Here is a 24,211-nt window from a genome sequence, read left to right on the forward strand (position 1 = left end):
TTGGAAGTGCATGTTAAAAATATAGCACTACTGATGACGTGATTCTTCAATCAAAGACAACCCTCAAATAGAGCTTGTTAAATCCATTTTACTTCAAGTCTCAAACAATAAACTAAACATGTGATTATACAACTTTTACAAGTAGTAGGTAAGTGTCAGTGGACAAGACATGGTTTCTAATCAAAACACCAATGATTACTCAAAGAGGACATCTCATGAGATAAGTCTATCCACACAAGAAAGTGGAGATGTTAAAGTAAACATTTCTTGGACTTAACAAACCTGAAACTGATTGTTGCTGGTAAACAAACAAACAAATAATGCTGTGACCACTGAAGTAAAATAAAGACTGCCAAGATCACAAGCAGCAATTCCCAGATCAAAATACACCAGAAAACAGCTGGCAGTATAATAATAAAACGGCATATGTTACAAAGTCTAAAACAAAGTACTGCAGTACTTCAAAGCTGCAACTGAAACACTTGTACCAGAGAACAAATGTAAGCAACAACATTTCCATAATATACAGGCAGGTAGGGATTGTAGTGAGAGATGGGTTTGTGCAGTCCACCCAGCAGAAATATCTTGAGATTTTTCCACGTTTTCCAGTGTCGCATCTGCAGGATGTGGAACCTGTGCTGTGATAAGACAAAGCTCCAGTGAATACAACATTTCTTGAAGAACCTGATAAGTGCAGATTGCTTTTTCATGATGAATCAAGATTTCTTTAGAGATTAGTAACACAGCTGCCTCATTCTATGTAGTAAATAGACCTCATTATGGCCTGAGGATGGACCACACTATTTGAAGAAGACACTATTAATGGTACATGGTCAGTTGAAATTGCCATGCTGCCACTTCAAGCCGCATATCATGATTTCTTACCGGAGATTATCACCAGCGTTGTTGGTTAGGTCCTCGGTTGTACGGCACACGCTGACGCATCACTCTCATGTTGCGGTATTTAGACATGATACTGTGACTTTTTCTGAACACTGGCCTCTGATTTGGGAAAGGACGTGGCACTAAGCTCTCCTTTAAAAACAAACAAAAAAAACAAGACATTTACCAATTAGTTATTAGAAAAACATTTAACATTTCCCAGAGGAAGTAAGTGATCTCTGAAGAGGGTATGCATACCATGAGTGGTCTTCTTACATGTCCAGACAGTTCAGGACCCGTCTTCCTTGGACCGCCTGTGAACTTTGGCCTCTGTAAAACACAACAGTGAAAGCTGAATACAAACAATAAGCAATTATCCTTATTTATTCCTCACACATTTCAAATCAAACCAATACCCTGCAGATGTAAACGTATAGTCACATTATTGTCCAGTGATCACACTGCTGAAATGACCAGCTAACAAACTTTAGTATTTGGCCACAGTACAGAGTTTAACTCTAACTGTAATGCTGCAATTTTAGAGGCCAATACACATCAAGGGGGCTGAAAAAGCTGTTCACAATAAGTGGGTGTTCATCTTCGTGCCCCTATAGGCTGAATTTCAAAAGAGACTAATTTAGACTAATACTAAAAATGTTTTAGATGCAAACCTCTATTGATTGGTTTACTTTGTCTATTATACTAGCTTTTACAAAACATTTGAACAAAATGAAACATTTCAAAATTGCGACCTACCAATTTGTTTGAAAATGTTTCACTCACCTGCATGGGTCCTGGTCCTGGTCTCCTGAAGGGCCTCCCAGATCTGTGGCTGTCCTGCATCACATTAAATGGCCTGCAAAAAAAGGGGGAAAAAAGCTTGTATTTAACATGTGATAAACACTGGACTTCCTAATGAACGAGAACCTTGTTTCAAACTATGGGATACTTCTAAAAAATTAACCTGAACATCCTCTTATCCATATGTCCCCGTCTTCGGTCTTCAAATGATGATCTGGAATCATTTGTCTTTGAGAAGCGGCTGTTCGATGCAACATCTTCATCTGAACTGCGTTCTAAACAAAATAGGGAGAATAACCTTTAACTGAAGCTTTAAAAAAAATAAATTAAAAACTTTAAACCTAAAGAGCAAGAAAAGCATGCTAACTGATGAGATACCAAAACAAAAACAATTGCACCGGCCTTTTGTTATTGCAATAGACAAAATTACAAAACTAATTTACTTACCAGCCTTTGACTTTGGGCTGCGATCTTTTGGAGGTGAGCCGTCTTTAGACGATGAACTTGGCCTGGGTGGCCAATGGGATAAAACAACAAGGTCACGCTTCTCTATGGGAGAAGATCTGTGGAAAGTACCACAGAGGTAGTGTTAGGGACATCAGCATTCCTACCCCAGCATCATGTCAGTGTCTTAAATGTGACCTGGAAACATTAACATCATGTCATTCAAGTTATTGCAGTGTTTAAAGAAACAGGCAAGTACAAAAAAAATGTTTAAAAATCAACCTGTCAGCTCTAGAAGAAATTCAATTTAAACCAGTAACGAACAGCATTGTTTTGCAGGCACATAAATGATCATAAAGCCACGCATCACACATGGGTACTTACAAAAACCATGGAATGTCCATGCTCCTTTACTCCTATTTTTGTACCCTGAATCAATCTGAGCTGTCTTCATTTACTCAGTGATTGTTAGAGCGGGCAATTCTTGGAGAGGACTTTTAAGATATCGGTCTACATCACGTCACCAAATCTTCTATCATCCCTCTCTCAGAAGCGCAGGAGGGCAATGCCCTTGCTTTCACCGTCAGACTGACATTCAGTGGGTTTTATCATCAGGTCATTCTTAGTCGTTCCTTTAGTTGTCTTCTATGATTTACATCATCCAAAGGGTTTCACAACATGCACATCAGAGAGTAAATTGAGATTCGAGTCTTGGGAGACATCTGTAGTTTTGAAGTGAACACATGAAGGCAGGTGATTATGTCAGCTTCTTCTCCAAAGCTGCACAGTGGTTTTAAGAGATGATCCAGTGTTTGTCTGCCCACAGACAAGTCCAGGCTACTTTCTAAAGGATTTGCAGAGCTCTCAAGTGAGACTTCTATTCCTTCCGATCTCCTCCTCTCTTTAAAATGCACTGGGCATGATTTAGGAAAACGCAGGAAGTTAACATAGATGATCGTCTGATTGGTTCTGCAGTAAAAAATAATGTCAAGGCGCTGGGACAGTGCTCTCTTTTCCTCTTCATGTAGTAGTTTTAAGTTACAGTGGGAAAAGGTGCCAAGAATTGCTTGAGGTCATTTTTTTTTCCATCACACTAGGCAATGTCTTCTCAGGATGACATGTACAGGTTTGGATTAGGGACTTGGACTTTGGCTGCATTAGCCTTGTAAAGGGGCTAGTGAATATTCTGATTTCCCTCAGGCTGAGGATGGACACCTCTGATTATTACATTTAGGTCACACGTCAGATTAGACACAGGAACTGACCACAGCACATGCTGACCTGTGGGTCCAGCCCAAATGATTTCACACTGATAAGAATAACAGGTGGTGTGGTAAGTCTGGAAAGACCAGGCTGATCTTGCTTCTGTCCCCACATAGTATCAAGTTGGAATTCTGTCCAGTTGCAACCTCTCCTCTCATCCTGTTCTCATCTATTTTAAATCCAATCCCTTAGGTCTGTTTCGTTTGTCCACTTGCGTCTCATTCTTTTGACTTTGATCTTCTGTTGAGTTCTCAGCCACTTCAGGTCATCCTTTTCCAGCAATTAAAAATGACACATCAATGCAGATTTCACTGCAGGTATTGTTGATATGATTAAAACAGAGCTGGCCCGCTAGTAGCTCAATTTTCTCTCGTTTGACTGCTGCATAAGTTGACCTAACCACCCATGGTGTTTTTCATCAAAATGCTTCAAAATGATTCTCCATCTTTGACATGGTTAATACTTGGCGCACGTCTCAAAGTATGGGTGCTGTAAGAGAGCTTCTGTAAAGTTCTTATGACTGCAGAGAAGCAGACAACTCCAGTATTTAAGATGCACAGAAGTGCTAGTAGTAGCAGTTTGGCTCCTCTTCGTTCGTTGATGCAGCACAATCCACAAGGCTCGACACTTCAGTTGGTGGACAACCATGTTTCTTATTCAGACAAGCCGATCCTTCTGGCATAAATTCATTTGTTTTGCACACAGCAAGAATATGATTTCCACTTCCAAATTCCACTTCTGTGTAACACATGAATTGGTGATTACTCAGTGACTGACATGCTCTATCAGTCTAAAAAAACAAAACTGTTTTTTATGCTATTAAAGCTATTTTAAAAACACTGTGGAACTTTAGGAAAAGGGATTTAATAATTGGTTATTTGATATGCATAAACAATGAAGTCAGAAATTTCAATTTTTGCATGAGTTTATCAGTATCAGTTTGAGTGAAAATTAATGCATGTGGGTGTTGTTCTCTTAATGCTGATAGCGACTAGTAAGGTCCAGCAAGTGAAATTCTTCTTCATTGTTTTATGGCTTTCATCTTCTCTGTTGTCAGAAATAATCACCATCATCCATCTTGATTATGTTGTGATTACAACGAAGTGTCGCACTTTAGACTAGTTTTGTTTTTTGGAAACTCCTTGATCAAACGTGCCACTTGACTTTGCTGTCCCATGTTTTAGTTAGTGCCTTGAACAATCACCATTCACTGTTGGACATCCATTTGATGCAACTCTTTTCCCAAGGTCCATGTATAGCTGACATGTAGCCAATAATTTAAAACGGCACAGCATGCCAATTTCAGTTTAGGTCATGTTAAATGCAGTCTTCGTCATGTCCTTATTTTGTGTACACAGATATACTGCTTTACACGAAACGTTGTAACTTCAGCTTGAGTTTGCTTTTGTTTTCTATCAAGGATGAAGGGGTCTTCACAACATGCTGGAGATCATTTCTTTCTTTAAGACACTCAGTGCTGACAAACTGTGGAATCCTTAAACAGCAGAGATCAACTAATTTTTCCACTCCCCTCATCAAGGGCATTAAACAATTTTGTCAGGTATTAAAACAGGTTGGCTTTATTGATATGCTGTGTAACTTAGCACTTTCTCTTCAGCCAACTTGAGAGGAAGATATTTTGATTCATAGGCCGCACGCAGTCAGGGAGGCATTTGAGAACTTTTGTAGCTTTTCATCAACTGAATCAGTGTTGCACATTTAGCCCATCACGAAATCTCCATTTTCCACAGCTGGCACCCCCTTCACATTGAGACATTCTTTCTTGACCTCCTAATCATCATCAAGCCTGCGAACAGTGCTACAAGGAAAATACCGTACCTGTGTGTGTTCAAGGACCGGCGGGACTCCACCTGTTCTTTGCTTGTGTCAGAGTCTCTTGAAGACTTGCTGCCATTGCCTTCTTCTCTGGGGGGTGACTGTGGTGATTTTGCCCTCCTTGATTCCAGCTTTTCCAGAGGTACTGGATTTGACTGGAAACGTTTCTTCCTGATAGCAAGAACAGAGCTGACATTTCCCCGTGAGGTGGAGTCGCCCAGGCGAGGCCTGGGTTTCACCGATGGAGGTATTCTGAGCCTCATGAGAGACTCTGCTCTGATTTGTCTGCTCTTAGCTACGTAACTTTTATCCCTAAGAGACAAAGGTTTACCACCAAATGGCCTGGGAATACTGAGCAGCTGAGGTCTCTCTCTCCTGAGGTGTTTTGGATTGCCATGCTCCAGTGCAGGGTCTGTGGAGGGCATGTTGATGTCTGACATCCTCCTCTTACGGGGTCCCGCCATTTGCCTCTCCTGAGGGCTCCTATGGTAGGATGATGACTGTGATGGACCTCCTTTCCATGAGGGGGATCTGAAAGGGGGCAGGTGAGGGACATCTTGTGCCCTCTCCCTACTGTGCGATCTGCTGCCCTGCCTCTCAACTGGACCACGCTGCCGCCTGGAGTCTTGCTCAGCTGACCACCTGCATATCCATCAAACAATAGAGAAATCATTACAATGATAGATCCATTGCCATGTTAAGTTGGAGGCGGAACTTTTAACTTTTATCTTAATGCAGCCCCTTCATAATGCCATGACAGAATGAAACAGGTAGGAGAAGTAAATTTTCAAAGAGTAATTACAGATGTAACACTCCTCTCAATGGCAGGTGAAACCACATTTACATCAGACCCCCATTAATACCCTCTAATAACTATGGGTAGGGGCAGAGTAGAGGTAATCATTACGACCCCTGTGACTGGGAGGACTCGGCCAGCTTCAGGCCTCCTCTTTAATAATTTTACCCAGCTGGGATTGTTGCTTCACTCCTGTACCTCTCTGGACACGAGCCTCTCCCATGCATCTCTCTGGGGCTCCTCTGTGACCCAGAGGGCCTGTGTTCTCCATTGTGTGGATGAGAGAATGGTCCAGCATCATTCCAGCGCTTCATGCCATGACCTGAGTGCTCATAGGGCCTTTCTCTGGGACTGTAATTCCCACGAGGATCTCGACTCCGCTGCTCCTGGTGGGGAGAACCTGACTGCCTTTTGGGGCCTCTAAAAGACCCCTGGTAGGATTGCGTAGAGCCTGGCCTCCTATCAGCTGGGAGGCTACGAAAATGTCTTGGGGATGGTGACCTGTGACCTGGAGGGTGGCCATGGAAAGGTGGGCCTCTTTGACCTGGGGATCCTTGTGCAGGACTGCGTGAGGATGACTGATGCTGGCCATGGGGGGAGCGGTTTGGCCTAGATGGAGAAGGCCTCCTCTGGTTGTGGTGTGGTTCCATTTTGGGAGGGTATGATTGAAAGGAATCCTGATTTGGGGACCTCCAGTGATTAAAACGTGGCTCCCTTTGCTCTCCCATCAGGGGGACTCTCTTGACAACTGGGGGTCGTCCTCTACCTCTGGAGTCTCTCCAGTTAAATGGGGCCTTCACTGGGTAGCCTTGGGCATCTCTTCGACTTTTGGAGTTGGGGTTGTAATTCCCTTCACTCGGCCCAATGCCATGACCATCTCCATATGGTCTGATAGGACAAAAGAAAATCAGAGATTGGGGGATTATAGTACATGCCATTTTTAATACCATAATTTTTCAAAAACAAGGGCCAGTATCAGTCTTAGGTCACTATTAGTACACACAACAAAAGATTTAACAATAAACATAGCACCAAAGTATCTGGGTGCAACTTGACATGGTCAAAAGACATTACCTGGGCTTTATGCGCGGAGGTCCAAAGTGTGGTCGGACCATCTTTGAAAATGAGTGAATAATCTATGGACAAAAAAGAAACCATACTGAGTTTGACAGCCATAAACAGATATAATGCTAGATTCCTGAAGCAAACCACAATCTTTGACCTGCCCTAACTCCTCAGCTAAAACAAGCACTTTACAGTATGAAGGTGAGTCACTTGGCCAGGTGTTAGTTGTGTGCCTGTGTTGTTCTTGTGTTTTATATGCTTTAATAAGAATCCACTTCAAAGTAAGAACCAAACTCAGCATCAATTTTAGTTAAGTGTCTTTTACTCTATATACTCTTCTATATCTTGTCCGTTAGATAGTAGTTGATTTAAAAATAATAAAACTATATTAAAATGCAGTCATAAATCTCAAAAACTATTGTGTAGTCATGCAAAACCTCACCTCCCAAAATACAGATATAAAAAGGCCATTGAAAAAAATTTTTTTACAATAAAATTGCCATGCAATAAAATTAAAGTGCTTAACAAAATAATATAACAAAACATTGCAGTGTGTAGAGTTTAAATTAATAATATTTTAGAAGCGGGATAAAAAATTGAGAGTAAATCAAAATCACCAAATTCCAACAACTCCCAAGCTATGGATCAAAGTGCATATGTCCTTAACAGTTAAAGTTTTATGGTCTAAAAGCCTACCCACAACAATATATGAACTAATCATAGATAGAAGTTCACCCAGTCTTAATCTAATCAGTTGTATCTCAGACAAAAATAACAGCTGACACTGTATTGCAGCTCGCATCTCTCAAACGTGTATTAATTGTTTAGTCTTCAAAGCTGTTTAGAACAAACGTTGATTTCTATTTGCTGTAGTAGCAACATACATCCGAACAATTGTGTATCTGCAGTATTGAGTAATTACTACATCAAATTGCAACACCACATAAACCGTATTCTACTCGTTATGTCGGAATATTTAATTACCTTTCTTTGAATACATTATACTGACAACATAGTAAGAGTTGAGTTGGACTAAAATCCACCACGGAAAGAACTAAATGTAATATACAAAAACATTTGCACATGTCGGCGTAACTTGACGGTTTAAGTCCCTTTTTCCCTGTTGTTATCAAACACATGAACATACAGGAACTTGTACCATCTCGTTATTTTTTGCATCGCATATCTAACCAGGAGATAAAGTCACAGCTATAACCAAACACGGTTTGTAAGAGAGCAACATATTTAGCTTGCGTGTTTTCTAGGGAGGCCGCTGCTTCGGTTTCAGCCCTGATCCTTAATCGGCCTCCATTTTTGGTATGAGCGATTGGCAGTTGTTTGAAAAAAAACAATACGACTCAGTCATTACGTTCTCTCTGTGTGGACACAAGTCATACATTGGAGTAGTGAGCATTATGATAACAATTAATACTTTAATGTTTCGACTTGGTTTATATTTAGCAACGCAAAAGTGAAAATGGAGGTCGGGCTAACGCTGACGCCTTATCTAAGATAAGTTAGCTAGCCTGTTTTTTTCGCTAGTTTCTAACGCTGTTCTCAGCAAATGGCATCGTGAGACAGTGGTAACATCTTAGCGACGAGTTAAACTAAATAAATAACGAAGAGCCAACTTTATCTGCAAGTAATTTAAAAAACAGCAAACTACTTACCAAAGACCAACCGTTGATTCGATAAGAGCTACGGGCGAATGCGACACAGTTCAGCTGTTCTTCCTCGTCGCACCTTTCTCGGCTCTTCAACACAGCGTTTGGCAGCCAGGCTGAAGCGCCACCTACTGCACCGGAGTGAGAACTACATGTGTAAACAGACAGCTGGAAGGCCTATGTACAGTTTTCACTTTTCTCTTTCGCCGCTCAGTTTAGCAGGTAGGCTACACCTGGCCAAAACTTCTGTAGGCTAATACAGTACTGTAAAGCAGTGTTAGAAGAAGCAAAAGCATTAGCATCAAACTATACTTAAAGTACCAAAAGTAATGCATCCATAATGCAGAATGGCCCATGTCATTGTCATGGTTTGCTATGGCAGACACTTTTTGTTAGTTTTGTTTTAGAGTTTTTGCACTTCCTGTTTTATTTTGTAATTGGTTTCCATGTGTGTCAGTGTTTTTGCTTCCTGTCTTGGTCCTGTGTCTGTGATTGTCTGCCCCGCCCTAATGTGTTTCACCTGTGTTCAATCACCCTTGCCTCCCTTGTCTATATAGTCCTTGTGCTTCCCTTTGTCTGGGTCGGTTCGTCCCTTTTCAGTTCCGGGTTTGTTCACGTCTGTTCACGTCTGTTCATGTCACGTTCATGCCATGTTCATGCCATGTTCATGTTTGGATTTTGGATTTTTGTTTAATAAACCTGCCTGCACCGTCTCCCATGTGTTAGCTGCATTTGGGTCCTACTTACCTCGCAAAAACCCTGACAGTCATGATAACATATATTATATTATTGTATTATAAATGTCGACGCACATATCATCTTAGTGTTGCAGCTGGTAAAGGTGAGGTCAATTTTAACCACTTTATATAGCCTACAGCTGTGTCGTTTAATCTATTATAATAATGTATTTGTTTTTTATTTTATATGAATAATCAGAATCTGCAAAGTAACTGAGGCTATAAATTACACGTAGAAGGGTAAAAAGTACAATATTTGGCCCCAGAATGTAGTGAAGCAGAAGTATAGCTCAGCTGTAGCATAGCTCAACAATCAAAAAGATATAGAAACAACACTGCAAGTGTCATTTTGTCACAATTTTCATTAAACAAGTTCAGCAAATCGAAACCAGTTGGCGTTGCCCCTTTTTTGGATTATTTGTAATATTTTTTACTCATATACGGTAATATAATAAAAGCATTTTTATTAAATCCTGGGCTCTGTGCAAGTGCGCCTGAATAAATCCAGAGGCTTTCCTCTAGTATAAAATGGTACACAAAAGTACAGTACTTTTGTAAATGTACTTAGTTACTTTCTACCACTGACTTTATGCAGGTTATAATTGTGGGGGAATTTTTCCTTTGTCCACTGCCTGTGTCTAGGATAGCTGTGAAGATACTGATAGGCATTTTCTCAATGGCAGTCGCCACAGCAGCCAAGGCCACAGACCCTACATTCATAGAGACATGATAAAATGAGCCTCAGGATGGGGAGAAGTAAAGAAGTATTATACTATACTCTACTACAAAGTAAGGCAATGTAGGTTCATGTTTATGGTTTGGTACCCAATAGAATCTGTACATATATATGGTTTGATGCTGAGGTCCTATGTAGAAAGTCCTTATTTGTTTTTTTTGTAAGTTCTGTAAGGGTTAAATACGCCCTGCAGGGACAGTGACCTTCAGAATTGGGTGTGTCAACTTGTCATCTCCTCGATGGCTTCTGCTAAAGACATCTGGGTCTCCTGAAACCTTTTTGATCATGAGATGACCAGCTCACACATTTCCATCACAATTCAATTTGTTTGTTTTAGGTGTTAATCTAACTTCAATGTTATTATTGAGGATGTAGAACAGTTTTAAACATTTTGCCCCTGTTTTCTGCACAAGTGTGTTCAGAGAACAGCAACTCTCAGACATACAAGAAGAATTTCCATGACAGCTTTTATCAGACTGCTTTAGCTGGAAATTCAGAGTCTAAATCTAAATTTTGGAGTGATCTTTTTCTTCTTCTCTACATTTAATTACCCTTATCTCTGAAGTCTTGAACCTCTCTTCATGTTTGTGACATAAAAATGTGATCAACTTTTATCTGCTTAATGACACAAACATACATTAACACACAAACAAAAACACAGAATTCACAGTTTTATATTTTATTGTTTCAGATAACATTATCATGACCATGCTAACCATGCACAGTGTCTACAGAAATTACATCACTTAAAGAGTTCATCTGGCTGTGAGAGAATGTTTGGAGCTATGGGTATGAACGGACTTGAATGCTTTTTGAAAGGGTTGTATGTATTACTTCTTTGTACTCATTAGACTTTCCTTAAGATCAGTCTCCTTTGCAAAAATGTGGACCATCTGTTTGAATTTTTGAAATATACAGCAAATCCTGATTTTCAAATACTGTATGTGACTACATCGGCTATTTCACGTAGGACAGTTCAGAAAGCCTTACCAGGCTATGCATTGTATGAGAAACACAAATCTAAATGTCACTTCACAAAGTGACAAGATAATATATACAAGCTGTTGGCATATATGTTTGCAGCGTGGCGGAAATGGTGCGTTTCAAACCAAGGTTCAAGTATTACAGGTCACATACAACAACTCCAGTGGCCAAACAGAAAGGATAAACACACAGCCAGAAGACTGTAAAATGTTTCAGCACAAAAACTAAAGTAACTGATCAGTCCCTTATAAGGCACCTCTACTGAAATTACATTTAAACATGACACAGGAAATGAAAAATCGCAGTTATTAGCAATTTTATGAATTGCTCAACAAGTTAAAGGAGATGATTTCTATACAGGGCCACGAGGAACAACATGATAGACTTTGAGAAACTACAGCAATTAGCATCTTTATAGCTACAGGGCATACTTTCAAGTTGATTGTTAAGCAGACATCCCTGCCCCAGTGCACTTTAGTCTTATAAGTCAATAGCCAGATATCTATTGATTGGAATCTATATGTTACCGTCTTATAGATTAATGCAACCATTAGCTTTATGCCCAGGAAACCCCTCACACAGAAAACATTTTAAATGATGTGAAGTTGCTGAGCTGTCACTATTTCTATCATAAGAGCTCAATTTAATCAATGGAATCATTGAAAAAAGGGCGTCTCGCCAGTGAAATAAACTTCTATTGTATATTTGCACTAATGTCCAAGTTAGTGATTCACTCTAGTCTTCAGCAAACAAGTAGTAATGTACCATCATTCGTGTTGATGCCATGATTTTTTTTTTTTTTTTTGCGATAACATTCAAGTTGCCAGCTTTGGACTCGTCTTTCTCACCCACGTGCAGTTAGAAAGTCCCAGTTAAAGATAAAAAAGGAATAAAGGGCTTCAGAAGAAAATGTGCATTAACAATCCTATGATCAGACCTCGCTTTAAATCCATTAACTTCCGGCTAAATAAATCATTAGTTCATGCATGAAGATCATTTTTGAAGTAATAAAAAATAGGGTTAGGGTTAGGGTCTTTAAAATGAAATGGTCATGCCTTCCCAGCAACACACTGATTTAGACTGAAAGGCTTAATATTGTATATGTGGAAAGGCAGCAGTACAAATATGGATGCTCTGAGTGGGCTTTATTACTCCAGTAATAGGGCTGAACTGGGACCCGGTCTGTGCAGGGAATATTAAAGATTCTTACCAAGCTACTGGATGTTATCAATGGTGTGTTTAAATATCTATAATGAAATGATAGTCGTCTTTTTTGTCATTATTTCACATATCCAAACACACCTGATCTCCCTGACTCTCTTTCACATGTGCTCATCTTGCACACAAACAAGAAATCAAAACTATAATCTTTGACACATCATTTCAATGCTCAGTTGCTATGTGATTATAATATAAGAGATGTTTTGTTTCTATTGCAAGTCATGGTTTACAGTTTTCTTTTTTTTGTAAGTCAATCTCTATGGCTCTATTCCCATAAATGTAGCGGCACAGGGGCACATACTCAAAATGTGACACCCCCTGTGAGTATGTGTGTGTGTGTGTGTGTGTGTGTGTGTGTGTGTGTGTGTGTGTGTGTGTGTGTGTGTGTGTGTGTGTGTGTGTGTATGTGTGTGTGGGGGGACGGAAGAGAGAGAGAGAGAGTGAGAGGGCAAGCGAGAAGTGGGAAGAGAAAGACAGAATGAATGGACTACTGGATGCTAAGTTTATTTGAGGACGAAGACGACATCCCGATGAGCTTTGAGTCTGACATGGGACTGACAACACCTTCAATGAGGTTCTTGTTGCAGTCGCCTATGTTGCTTTCAGAGGACAGTTTTGGGTAGGTGACGCTGCCTGTCAGGTCCATCAGATCTTCTAGAGCGCTGGTATTACTCATGCCACTGTGCTGGGTTTCGTTGACTGGCGAGAACTCTGGGATTGAAATCAGCTCTTCCTTTGAAGCTGGGCTGAAATATTAACGATTAAAAAAAACAGCAGTTACTTATAATATCCAGGACCTTTAATTAAATTTGGTGCAGAAAAATCAGATGTGGTAAAATCATTCTTAGATGTTTCAAAATAAGACCATCACATTAACTTCATTCTGCTAAGACTTTAAAAATAAAGGGTTACCTGATGACTCACCTGACCTCCATGGACTGCACCTCATCACATGACCTTGTCCCCTTCACATCTAGTGGCTCCAGCTTAATGACTGGCGGTGATGGGTGTCCCACCGGTGGTGGTGTCACTGAGGCTCTAATTACCTCAACCTGAGACCCTCCTTTAACCTTTCCCTCAGCTGTTGACACATGCAGGTTTTGTTGTTTGCTTCCCTCATCAGTTCGACGGCTACTCATCAAGGCACTTCCTTTATCCTTCACTCCTCCGTTCATCATAGCGCCCTCCTTTTGGCTGGCTTTGGCATCTGCTTTCGGCTTAGTTGGCTCTTTATTTATTTGGTCTGTGGCTTTAACGTTTGCTTTGTGCTGCTTGTTTACATTCATCTCCACCTCTCTTCCCTGTTGCTTGAGAACGCCGGCTTTGGTTTCTTTGTTAAGCTGGCTTCCACGCTCTTCACTGGATTGTTTGGTGTCCGGTATCTTGTCAGGAACACTGTGTGTTGGTGTCACTTGATGAGTGTTGTTTTTAACTTGCACACTCTTCTGCCTGTCCGTCTGTGCTGCTGCTGCTGCTGCTGCTGCTGCTGCTGCTTCTTTCTTTACCGGGACACATTCCTTCGTGTTGACCTGGACTGTGACCTGCTCTTTAACCTGAAACTCAACGGTTTTGGAAGCTCGCTCGTTGACCTGAGCATTAGTTTGAAGGGTCTTTTCATCCCCTGTAGAGAATAAAAATAAATAAAAAAATCACAGTGGGCTTCACTTTATTTGGACTGTCCAGTTAACATTAACTGAATTTCATAGTAGAAGAAACTATTCATTGGTCCAAAATGAAGACCCGGCTCTAGCCTGTTCCTGCTGACGGTGGCACCGGCATTACTGGACAAGTTGAGACTAAATATTGACATTGGCTCAATTGTAAAACCCAAATAAGTAAGAGTATTAACACAGGACAGTTCAAATAAAGTGCTCGCTCACACTCTACATAGCAATCCCCTAGAGAGAGACTACTGAATAATTCTTCCAAGGGCATTTTCAAGAGCAGCTAATTTTATAGCCCCAGCTCCCATAGTGCTGCTCTACAGTGAAAGGTGCCCCATCAGCACCAAGTATAGTCCTGAGCTGCTGCTCCATATTCCAGCAAATACTATGATGGTTTTTAATGTGCAGAACCAAAAACAAGCAATTTAACAATGCAGGATTCTGCTTGGTCCAACTGAAGCTGATACAGGCAAGGATCATTGCTGCTCATTCCAAAGCCAAAGCATCAGAATTATTACATAACAAGACAATAATGAAAACACTGGAAACTTATTGGCATCTTTCCCCTATTGACATTCACACAAGCCAACTCATAAAGACGTAGCTGTCTGCTGCGCATGCTCAAAATAAGCTAATAAACAAATCAGATCACAGACCACACATGTCCTGTTTGCATTATTACAGCTGCAAGGCATAGAGCGAGGGGCGGCGTGAGCACGAGCAGCAAGCAAACTGAGGCATTTGCAGGGTGACTGAATAACACACTAACCTGGTGGCGAGACAGACTTCGTCTCCACCTGCTCCTCCTTCTGGTCCAATGCAGAACAGAGACCAACATCAAGTCAACGTTTGTGGTAATCAAAACACAAAAACCAAAGTATCACCAACAGTAGAATTTAATAAAGATAATAACAGAAAGTCAAAGTTTTAATAAATTTACGAATCTTGATCACATAATCTCCAGGTGCGTAAAGGCAGCAGGTCTACTGTACGAGAACAGAAGGCGTCTCTTACAGTACCTTCAAGTCAGCTTCACCCTTCCTAGTTCTCTTCATGATCTCCTCAATTCTCTGCAAAAAATATAGCAACATTTAATCACGGTGTGAACTTTACAGAGTTGAAAATATTTCAAGTGCAATGTGCAATCAGCATGCAGTGAGTGCTTGGGTTGTCCTCTCTGAGGGTTTTTTGTCTGTTCAAATTAACCTTTTTTCTTAGTTGCCTCTCCTCCTCTTCCTGTTGCTTCTGCAGTTCTCTGTCTTGTCGTTGACGTGCTGCGTCCTCCTGAGCCTGGACTTTGGCTTTTTCTCTCTGTTATGATCAAGATGAAATCTATTTGTAACCAGAACTGAAGACAGAACTTAAATGACAGAGTTTCACCAAAAATTCCTGACCTCTTTGTCAGTCTGGTTCTGCAGCTCCTTCTCCTGCTCCTCGTTCTTCAGCTTGTGAGTATCTTCCTCATTTGTCACCTTTTCCTTTGCTTGTTGAGCCTTCACCTCTTCCTGTTGCTGCTCCTGTGCGAGTTTCTTCCTCAGCTGCTCTTCCTTTAGTCTGATTGGCATGTACATACACCCGTTATACACATTTAAACACATTCCCGTTCTATTTAATGCCGTCTCTAATTCATGATATATTCAATGAACCACCTTTCTTCTTCCTCTTGCTCCCGTTTTTTCTCTTCCAGTTCTTTCTGAGCTCGAGCCTGACGCCTACGCTCTGCCAGCAACCTGGTAGCCTCCTCTGCATTTGTTGTGCCAGCTGCCATCTTCCCCGCGGATGCGCATGGTGCTGATTCTGTCACAAACAGAAAGACTGATGTAAGAATCATCCAAATGTAGTAAAACTGAATGCTGAATGAACAAATACTCTACTATCATCACCTTTTTTCATGTCCCCATCCTGAATGTTGCTCTGTGTCTTCTTCTCTGAGGAATCCACTTTGGCAGGCATGTGGTCCTTTCTGTCAGGGGACTGATTTTTTTCAGACGTGTCGCCTTTGAGGCGCTTATCAGAAGTTTCAGCCTTAGTAGATCTTGTTTTAGTGATTTCATCATTGACCACATTCCTCTCAGCTAGTGAGGATGGATTTGTGCTGCTAACGTCGGTATTCTTTTTCACTGCGGTCTCGGCTTTGGTTTGTTCGCTGTGTTTTTCCACCTTCTTGTCTTCTGCTTTCATGTCATCACTGGACATGTTTGGACGATGTCTTGTAGGGGAGTTATGGTGCTGATGTGCATTGCTAGGAGACTGGGCACGTATCTTAGATGCCAGCCTGCACACAGATAAGAAGTTAAAGTTTCATAGATAGATAGATAGATAGATAGATAAATACTTTATTTATCCCCTAGGTGAAATTCATGTGTCCATTAGCTCATTGTTGATAATAATAAAAACAGTTAATAATAAATAAACAATAATAATTAAATTAGCCCACTTCCTTTGGCTGAGTTGTTGTATAGCCTGATGGCACAAAGGATCTCCTGAACCTCTCTCTCATGACAGGAAAGAAAATAGTGCTGTGCAAACAAGGTAATGGTCCCAGCTGACAGCCACCTTTTTTTTTGCCCACCCTTCAACATCAAACAAATCATCTTACTTAGAGGAAACAGGGGAAGCCAAGTGCTTGTTGACACTAGCAGGGGATTCGGATCTCCTCACAGGTGATCCGCAACCTGGTGATGCAGTTCTTCTGTCTCTGCGCAGCCGCTGTTTCTGTAGTAATAAGCAATAAGATCTTCCCGCTTGTATCCATTAATGTTTGATTCTTATATATGTTATGCTGGTATGTTAGTAGGTACAAGGTGTAAGGACTGACCTTGGGGGTGTTGGGAGTGGACTGCGAGCCTCCCTGAAGTCCAGCTCTGTTGTGATCTGCAGGGTTGAGCGAGCTGCAGAAGGGTGACCTGTGAGGACTGCAGGGTGCTGCATGATGACAAACATGATGCTTATCAAACCAGATGATGCTAAATAACAAGTGACAGAGGGATATTAATACAGTACAGGGGGGGTTGCTGCCTGGACAGTGTGTGTTGCATTCAGCTGAAGCTTACAAACTCATTTTTGCAGCAGGCAGAGATGATACTGCGATACAGATTAATATGAAGGTCGGTTGCACTTTAAGCCACAATCTTAGATTTCCAGCATAACTATATTAAGGATATCGGCATCCATGTTTCACTGAGTGATATGTTTCTCTTCTCTGGTTGAAGTTGTGGGCAGAAAAGCTGCAAACTTAGAGCTCAAATGTCGAAAAATAATTCTCAGCATCAGATGTTATTCAACGCTGAGAATTTTTGCATATTTACTTTTTGCAGCGATAGATAAAAATGCATCATGAACTTTGTACAAATCAGCTCTGTCCTGCTGGACTGTCTGAAACTGACAAACAGATACGAAGGGAAACATTGGTGTTGTGGTTCTGCCAGTAAAGGAGGTCATTGATTTCCCTTCATTAGACCAGGCCTGACTGGACAGGGTAGGATATTGAACACACGGTTTCTTCTTTCCACTGCCAGCGTGAGTGACTGAGCTGAACAGTCAGACATAATGCAGTGTGTTAACGCCACAGTTAATAATCTTTTTTAGAAATGAATCCCTGAGTTTGTACACTACTACGCAGTATGATGCAAGCAAACACATGTCGTGGCTGTGAGCGACAATCCCAACAATAACTCACACCGTGCCACACCCACAACAATAACAGCAAATGAAGACACACACACGGACGTTGTGCAAACTCACAATCACAAAAGCAAAGGCCCTAAACATGGAGGGCATCTTTTTTTATGCCACCTCTTGTATCTTCTCATCCCTCTGTCACCGTCTGTAAAGAGTCATCTCTGGAGAGTGCAGCCATCTCAGTAGGATGACTGCGTCTATTTTAGGGCACATATTTTGATTCTAGGTCATTTTGGATTAATCTCCAAAAACTGTCTGCTCCAGGGACCTGGAGTCAGCACCACTTAACTGCTTTCATTTTGAAACTGTAACAGATACTCCTTACACACCTACACACTGTGACAATAACACCCCCTGTGTTGGAGGTCATTGAGATTCTCACGTCGTTTTATCCAGTGTCCTTTGGCCTGTTTGTAATTACAGGGGCAACTAATCCAGAGGGTTGATGTGTTGGTGTGTTAAATCAAGGAAAACATGTTTCTGCCAACATGACTCTAGTGTATGAAACAGCTAATGCTGGTGCATTTTTTAACTGTCCTTTTCTGCATGGTGGTCCACATGAAGTCGTACTGCGGAGTTTGCCTCTACAAGGCAGGAGACAATGAAAAGTCCTGCCACAACATTAGGAAGATGGAAATGTTTTGGTTTGGTTTTACCTGAAAAAATAGGTTAAGACCAGTACTTTAGGAGAATGTCAGTAAAATCACTACGAACACAGTCTTTCTCCAATGATAACTCAAAGATAAATGCCATTGGGGAAGAGCACAAACACAGCAAACATAATTAAGCCTGCAGTACATAACAGATTACTTGCAAAAAGACAAACTTTTAAAAAGTCCAAAAACACAGCAGCGCAACATACATGCATCACAGAAAGACAACACATTTTCCTGTGGTGTAAATCGAAGTTTCAGCCCGCCCAAAAAAACCAACACAAATATGGTAATTGTTGGATGAACAGGAGGGGGAGATACATTTGGGACAGCAATGGGGAGGGGGCTTAACTTTACCAGATTCGCTGACAGCAGGAAGGGGGGAGGCAATGCCATGGGAAAAGGCGGAGGCAGCAGAGAAAGGGAGTGGGGCATTCTCACTGTCACCTATAGGCAGCAGGCGGAGCAGAGCAGAGCAGACAGAGCGTTATGAACAGTTTATCTGAGCAGTTCCTCATCCAGCTGTAGAGACCTGGATGGGAGTTCACATAACAGCAGGCATGTCGTGATGTTCTGTAACCACTCTTTTTTTTGCTGTCTGATTAAAAACCACTATGTGTAGTAGAACATTTCCAACTGCGGTGACGCACCAGTGGTATCGAAACAAGACCGGCAGACAGAAATCCACTGTTGTTTGTGTGGACGTTTCCATTATTTCAATCATCCACAACAACGTGGACGTTTATAACGTGTAGTTTGGTTCTACATAGACACCAGCACAGACACTGTATGTAACTCCATCCTGTCTCTGTGGGAAACCAGGAACACATTTCTGCTCATGCGTACTTCAGCAGCCAGGCTGTCAGCAATAATCAGGCCAAAGGAAAGGCTCTCATTCAAACACACACACGCACACGCACACACACACACACACACACACACACACACACACACACGCACACGCACACACACACAGACAGACAGACATAGTCGTGTCTCCAGGACTTCAGAGGACATTAAATTGACTTGCACTCATTTCCTGGAGACCTACTCTAACCATAAACAAAACTAAGAACTATTTGCCTAACCTTAACCTTACCCAAACCTTAATTTAACCCTAACCTATATAAACATGTCTTCACCTTAACATTTGATGATGTACATTATAGGGACTTGCTTTATGTCACCACAAGAAAGACAAGTCCCTATAACGTGACTGTATTAACAGATTTTGGTCCCTACAACATTAGTAATACCTGGACTACACACACACCCCCCCCCCCCCCTCTCTCTCTCTCTCTCTCTCTCTCTGCATGCAGTCCTTCCGAAGAACAACAACAACACAAATTTTCTTCCATTTCCTGTTGTTTCAGGTCATTCACATTTATCTCTAACTCTTCTGCCGTCCATGTGTCCAAAAACGATCTCGGTTTGCATCTGTAAGCTCTGTCCTTACCTGCTCCTGTCGGGCAGCCCCTGCTCCATCGTTTGTTCCTCTGTTCCAGCTGAAGGCTTCGCTCAAGAGAGCGTTTCATCAGGGCCTCCAACCGCTCCTGAAGGCAACACAGAGGCGCCAACTTTTATTTGAATGCTGTCCCTTCACCACAGACTTTGTTCATTAATGTAATATTTAACACTCAAGAAAAATATGTAACCATCTTATATTCAAACAGATAAACTTAAAATCAGATCAAATCAGCTCAGATCACTGCACTGATTTCAGATGCTTACACACACACACACACACACACACACACACATAAGACCACAAGAGTTTTAATCAGCTGACCCTCTCCTCCTCGAGCTGCTGCCTCCTCTTCTCCTCCACTGCAGCTCTGCGGAGCTCCTCTTTCTGCCTCTGCTCCTCCAGCCGCCTCCAGCGTTCCTCCACTGTGCGTTCATACTGAAGCCGAGCTCTGCGCTCCTTCTCCCTGATCAGCTGCTCCCTGGCCGCTGAGAGAGAGAGAGAGACGAGACACATTTTTTTCGACACAGGTTCCCAGGAAAAAATTGTGAATGAGTTAAGGAACCAGTGTTATTGCTGGTGGCCTTTTGCTCTTTGGTTTGTCTTGATATATACCATAGTGGAAATAAAATAAGACTTTTTTTTAAGCCAAAAACAATTTGATCAATGTATTTAATCTCTCCTCAATAGACTTTTTTTTTTTTTTAATGATGCATGTATTTTTTTTTTTATTCTTTTTTGATTTTTAATGTGAACCTGTGAGTGTGAACCTGAAATTTTTGTCTCAGTCCACCCTCAAGACTAAATCGTGAAGATTGAAATCCTTGTCACCATGAGGCAAGTGCAGGAGCCAGAGGATTAACTGTGAGTGTGAGACCTACTTTTGCAGACTATTCTATGTTACTGCCACATTCTCTGAAGTGACAATGCTCATCATATCAGGAGCTCAGTGAACTCAAAATGAATCCTCTGTTGGTTAGCAAAGCTCTTTCCGTAGCCAATTAAACTGTAAGGACGAAAAACTTTGCTGGGAAACTGCACAGGAACAGAGACCTACAGGCATTTCAGAGCTTCTCGGTTCAAAGGATCAGCCTCTTTAGTTGCACGTGTGCCAAACAAAAACCAGGACATCACCTACCCAGACTTCTCTCCCTCTCCTCACGTCTCTCTTTGGCTAATCGCATCCTGTCGTCCGTCTTCATATAACCCTCCGCAGCTGAAAGATGATAGAAGTCACAGAGGGGGGAAAATGTGGGGTGGCAATGTACCCAAATTAAAGGGCAGAGAAAGGGCAGCTTAACAGAAGCAAACAGTGAGACTTACTTTGTTTACCTGCATGGTTGTTAGTGATGTTCGCTGCTAAGTGTGAAGGGGATGCGTGTCCATTCATGTGTGGCTTCCTCTCTGTGCTGGATGGAGCTGGAATCACCACGACAGAAGGAGAGAGAGCACACTCAGCTTTGTCCAAAGAGGCATGACATCAGCACCTCAGCGCTGAGCCGCAGTGCTGCTTTCTTACCACCAGAGGGAAACATTTCCTCCGCCCTGTGTTAAGTGCATTGTGTTGCAAAATGCCAAGTATCCCCATGCCAAGGGCAAACTGCAGCAGTGTGCAGGAGAGGGGTGGAAACTGTCCTTGATGTGATACTCTCCACATATGCTGAATGTTGCTTTTGGTTGTTGTTGCTGAGCTTTTGTTGCTGCTCTGAAACACATTTTCCTGATACGTATAGACCTACAGACTCACATTATGCAGTCTATAATGATTCTTTAGTAATTGTGAAAAAAATCTAAATGATTGTGCATAAGATGAAACCACTTGGAAGGAAAGTGTGAATTATTTGACAGAAGCCCGGCAGGATTACTCACTTGTTTTTCCAGTTCGGGCCGGAGAGCTGTGACTGTTTGTCGGAGATCTCTTGTCAGGAAGTAGAGTGATGGATGGGGGAGCCATCTTTTCACCTGGCACACAATAAAAACAAAAGATTACACATAGTATTGATCGAAACATTAATCTCCTATTGTCACAACAATATCATAAATATCAACGTTTATAAGCGGTATGAATGGAGAGCTTTGCTGGTATATATGGCCAAGAAATTGTGGTCACAGTGTGTGTGTGTGTGTGTGTGTGTGTGTCTGTGTGTGAGCGTGTGTGTGTGAAATCACAGATGAGAGAGCGAGATGAAAGAGGGAGTGAGACATCACGCATTTACTCATAAATTGTAATGAATCTGTCATCAAGGGACAAAAAGAAACTTAAATTGGAGTAAATATTCAAAATTTGAATCCATTTTAATGTAATTTACTAATATTAAGCAGATAGTCTTTCAGTATATTTAGTTGAAAAAGATGAAATAAATAAATAAATATTAAACATATCTATTATGTAACAAGGATACTGAGAGATGACAGTGGTTGCCAAATAACTACATCTACATCTCGACACTGTGAAGAGCCTCTTTCTACCTCTGTGAACTACAGAGTTAAAAGGTTTCATTCCACAAATTCACTGAATCAGTATATGTGCACTGTAGGCCAGACTGCTAACACAAAGTCAGTCGCTTTACTTGATCGAGTGAATCACTCTCTTTTCAGTCAGGGCTTTTATTGTGCACCGAAACCTGGCAGACAACCCTGACTCCCACTTAAATGTGGTTTGGCAGTCGAGAGAGATGCTGCTGCCACTGCTGTATTTCACTTTGCTCACTTTCACCTGAACTTCTGTGCTCAACCGACTTCACTAAACACATTACTGAACTCATTCATCATGGTTAACTTGTAGCACTTATCATTTTCCATGATAACATATTGTATTGATTTTTCAGTGGCCACATGGGTAGTCTACCTCTAATATGATCCAGGGGTGTATTTACAATAGCTTTTACAGCTTTGAGGGGAATACTGACAATATTGTATCTTATTTCTATTTCTTATTGAGCTGTCCAGGCACTACTGTTGAGCATAAGACCTGTTATGAAAAAAATATAAGCTTCAGCAATAAAATTATGTGTACATAAAGACAAAAGTAAAAAAAAAAAATGTTGGTTCAGCATTTGTCTTTATGAAATAGTCCGAAGATTTCCAACATACAGTAACTGCTGTATTAAATAATTAATCTTTTCCACATTCTCAATGAAGCAGTGAACAAGTGTGACAGGCGCAAGTGTAAAGTCACTCATCTGTATCACATTTGATTAGCTTTTTTTGCTCCTTTCAGGGCGTAGAGGGTCAACAGTAAATAATGAAGTGAAATATTCACCTTCATCAAATAGCAAATAACAAATAACAGCAGTCTGCACCCCCCTACAAAGTCATCAAACAATGGTCTGATGCTTTTCAAATCATACAGTGTAATCCATGGGTCTGTCCTGTGTCACAGGCATCTATCCAGTCTTCCTCCCTCCACCCATTTGAACCCTTTTTATCCGATTGAGTCGCGTCATCACAAAAAAAAAATGGCAACACACACACAGTTTGATTTTGCTTTGAAATGACCCCTTAAATCTATAATGTTGATATCTACATATATAAGAGTAAATGTACAGATCACACAATGATAGGGGGCTGAGACACACAAAGAGGCAACCCTAGTTCTGTTCTGTTCACTTTCTCTCTTGATAAAAAACAACATTAAGCCTTTTGATTTGTTTTTATTTTAAAGGAAATAAATATATTTTTGACCTCGCAGCTCACAGCCTGCAAACCGGCGTCCAGTGAAACCAAAATAAACAGTTCTGTTGGGCGAACAAACAGGAGAGTGAAGCCGGATCACCACTGCGCAGCCAAGCATCGTGCACATAAAGCGGTGGAAATGTCAGTTGCGTCATTCATGAGTCTGCTTTAAACCGCGGCGCAAACACAACAACACAGAGCCCCGAGAGCATGAAGATACCAGCCTGACCGACTTTACATCGAGCTTACCTGTTATTGCGTTGGATGGTGCGACTGCTTTTGCCATGGCAGCTGTCACGAGCAGAATACACCCAAATGTATGGACGTGCTGTCACCCAAAAACACTCTGCAGTGATGCAAATGCAGCACAGGTATCCGCTTCTCTCCTCAGCAGCAAGTATGAGCAGCCACAGCGAACACAAACCGACCACACACCATTCAGATAAACAGTGTGAAGGTCATTAAGAAGGCTGTAGGATGGTGGACAGGACAGCAGAGTTTTGTGTGGATGATGGAGGAGGGAGATGCTGCTGATGCTGCTGCTGCTGCTGCTGCTGCTGCCTCTGCTGCTTGGACTGAAGCGGAGATGATGGTGCGCACACAATCGAGTTTACTACCGATCGACCACACCGTGCGTCGCAGCG

The 24,211-nt window shown here is 41.5% G+C and overlaps 2 protein-coding genes across 5 annotated transcripts; both read right to left on the reverse strand.

The window, feature by feature from the left end:
• Nucleotides 1-68: 68 nt before the first annotated feature.
• si:ch211-114c12.2 (uncharacterized protein LOC336578 homolog) lies at nt 69-9,521 on the reverse strand. Its single transcript, XM_056397950.1, has 11 exons — nt 9,499-9,521; nt 8,758-8,899; nt 7,097-7,158; nt 6,221-6,910; nt 5,230-5,868; nt 2,131-2,246; nt 1,847-1,958; nt 1,666-1,738; nt 1,141-1,212; nt 886-1,035; nt 69-638 (listed from the first exon to the last, which is right to left on the reverse strand). Exons 1-10 carry the CDS (start codon nt 9,519-9,521, stop codon nt 895-897), a joined length of 2,070 nt encoding a protein of 689 aa, XP_056253925.1. The 3' UTR covers nt 69-638; nt 886-894.
• Nucleotides 9,522-10,887: 1,366 nt separating this feature from the next.
• On the reverse strand, nt 10,888-24,194 carry map7d2a (MAP7 domain containing 2a). 4 transcript variants are annotated; one of them, XM_056398167.1, is made up of 17 exons: nt 23,817-24,194; nt 21,762-21,854; nt 21,216-21,311; nt 21,031-21,108; nt 20,217-20,380; nt 19,884-19,980; nt 18,785-18,874; nt 16,912-17,018; nt 16,693-16,808; nt 15,977-16,368; nt 15,743-15,890; nt 15,488-15,647; nt 15,300-15,404; nt 15,113-15,163; nt 14,863-14,899; nt 13,354-14,050; nt 10,888-13,175 (listed from the first exon to the last, which is right to left on the reverse strand). In XM_056398167.1, the coding sequence occupies exons 1-17, from the start codon at nt 23,851-23,853 to the stop codon at nt 12,917-12,919; spliced, it is 2,727 nt and encodes a 908-aa protein (XP_056254142.1). In that variant the 5' UTR covers nt 23,854-24,194; the 3' UTR covers nt 10,888-12,916. The 4 variants fall into 4 exon arrangements, with proteins under 4 accessions (XP_056254142.1, XP_056254143.1, XP_056254141.1 ...); XM_056398168.1 differs by having other exon boundaries at nt 14,863-14,902; nt 21,225-21,311; nt 23,817-24,193; XM_056398166.1 differs by having other exon boundaries at nt 14,863-14,902; nt 23,817-24,193.
• Between the last annotated feature and the right edge of the window lie 17 nt (nt 24,195-24,211).

Source organism: Seriola aureovittata, chromosome 15, assembly GCF_021018895.1.
Source record: "Seriola aureovittata isolate HTS-2021-v1 ecotype China chromosome 15, ASM2101889v1, whole genome shotgun sequence".
Lineage (NCBI taxonomy): Eukaryota > Metazoa > Chordata > Actinopteri > Carangiformes > Carangidae > Seriola > Seriola aureovittata.

Excerpts from the sequence above, each read along its gene's own strand:
- map7d2a (XM_056398166.1), bottom strand. The coding sequence starts at position 23,853 with ATGGCAAAAGCAGTCGCACCATCCAACGCAATAACAG. Across the intron at positions 21,855-23,816 it reads ACCATCCAACGCAATAACAG|GTGAAAAGATGGCTCCCCCA; the intron begins GTAAGCTCGATG and ends ATTGTGTGCCAG. Across the intron at positions 21,312-21,761 it reads GGCCCGAACTGGAAAAACAA|CTCCATCCAGCACAGAGAGG; the intron begins GTGAGTAATCCT and ends TGGTGATTCCAG.
- si:ch211-114c12.2 (XM_056397950.1), bottom strand. The coding sequence starts at position 9,521 with ATGACTGTCAGGGTTTTTGCGAG. Across the intron at positions 1,739-1,846 it reads ATGGATAAGAGGATGTTCAG|GCCATTTAATGTGATGCAGG; the intron begins GTTAATTTTTTA and ends CTTTTTTTGCAG. Across the intron at positions 1,036-1,140 it reads ATGTAAGAAGACCACTCATG|GAGAGCTTAGTGCCACGTCC; the intron begins GTATGCATACCC and ends TTGTTTTTAAAG.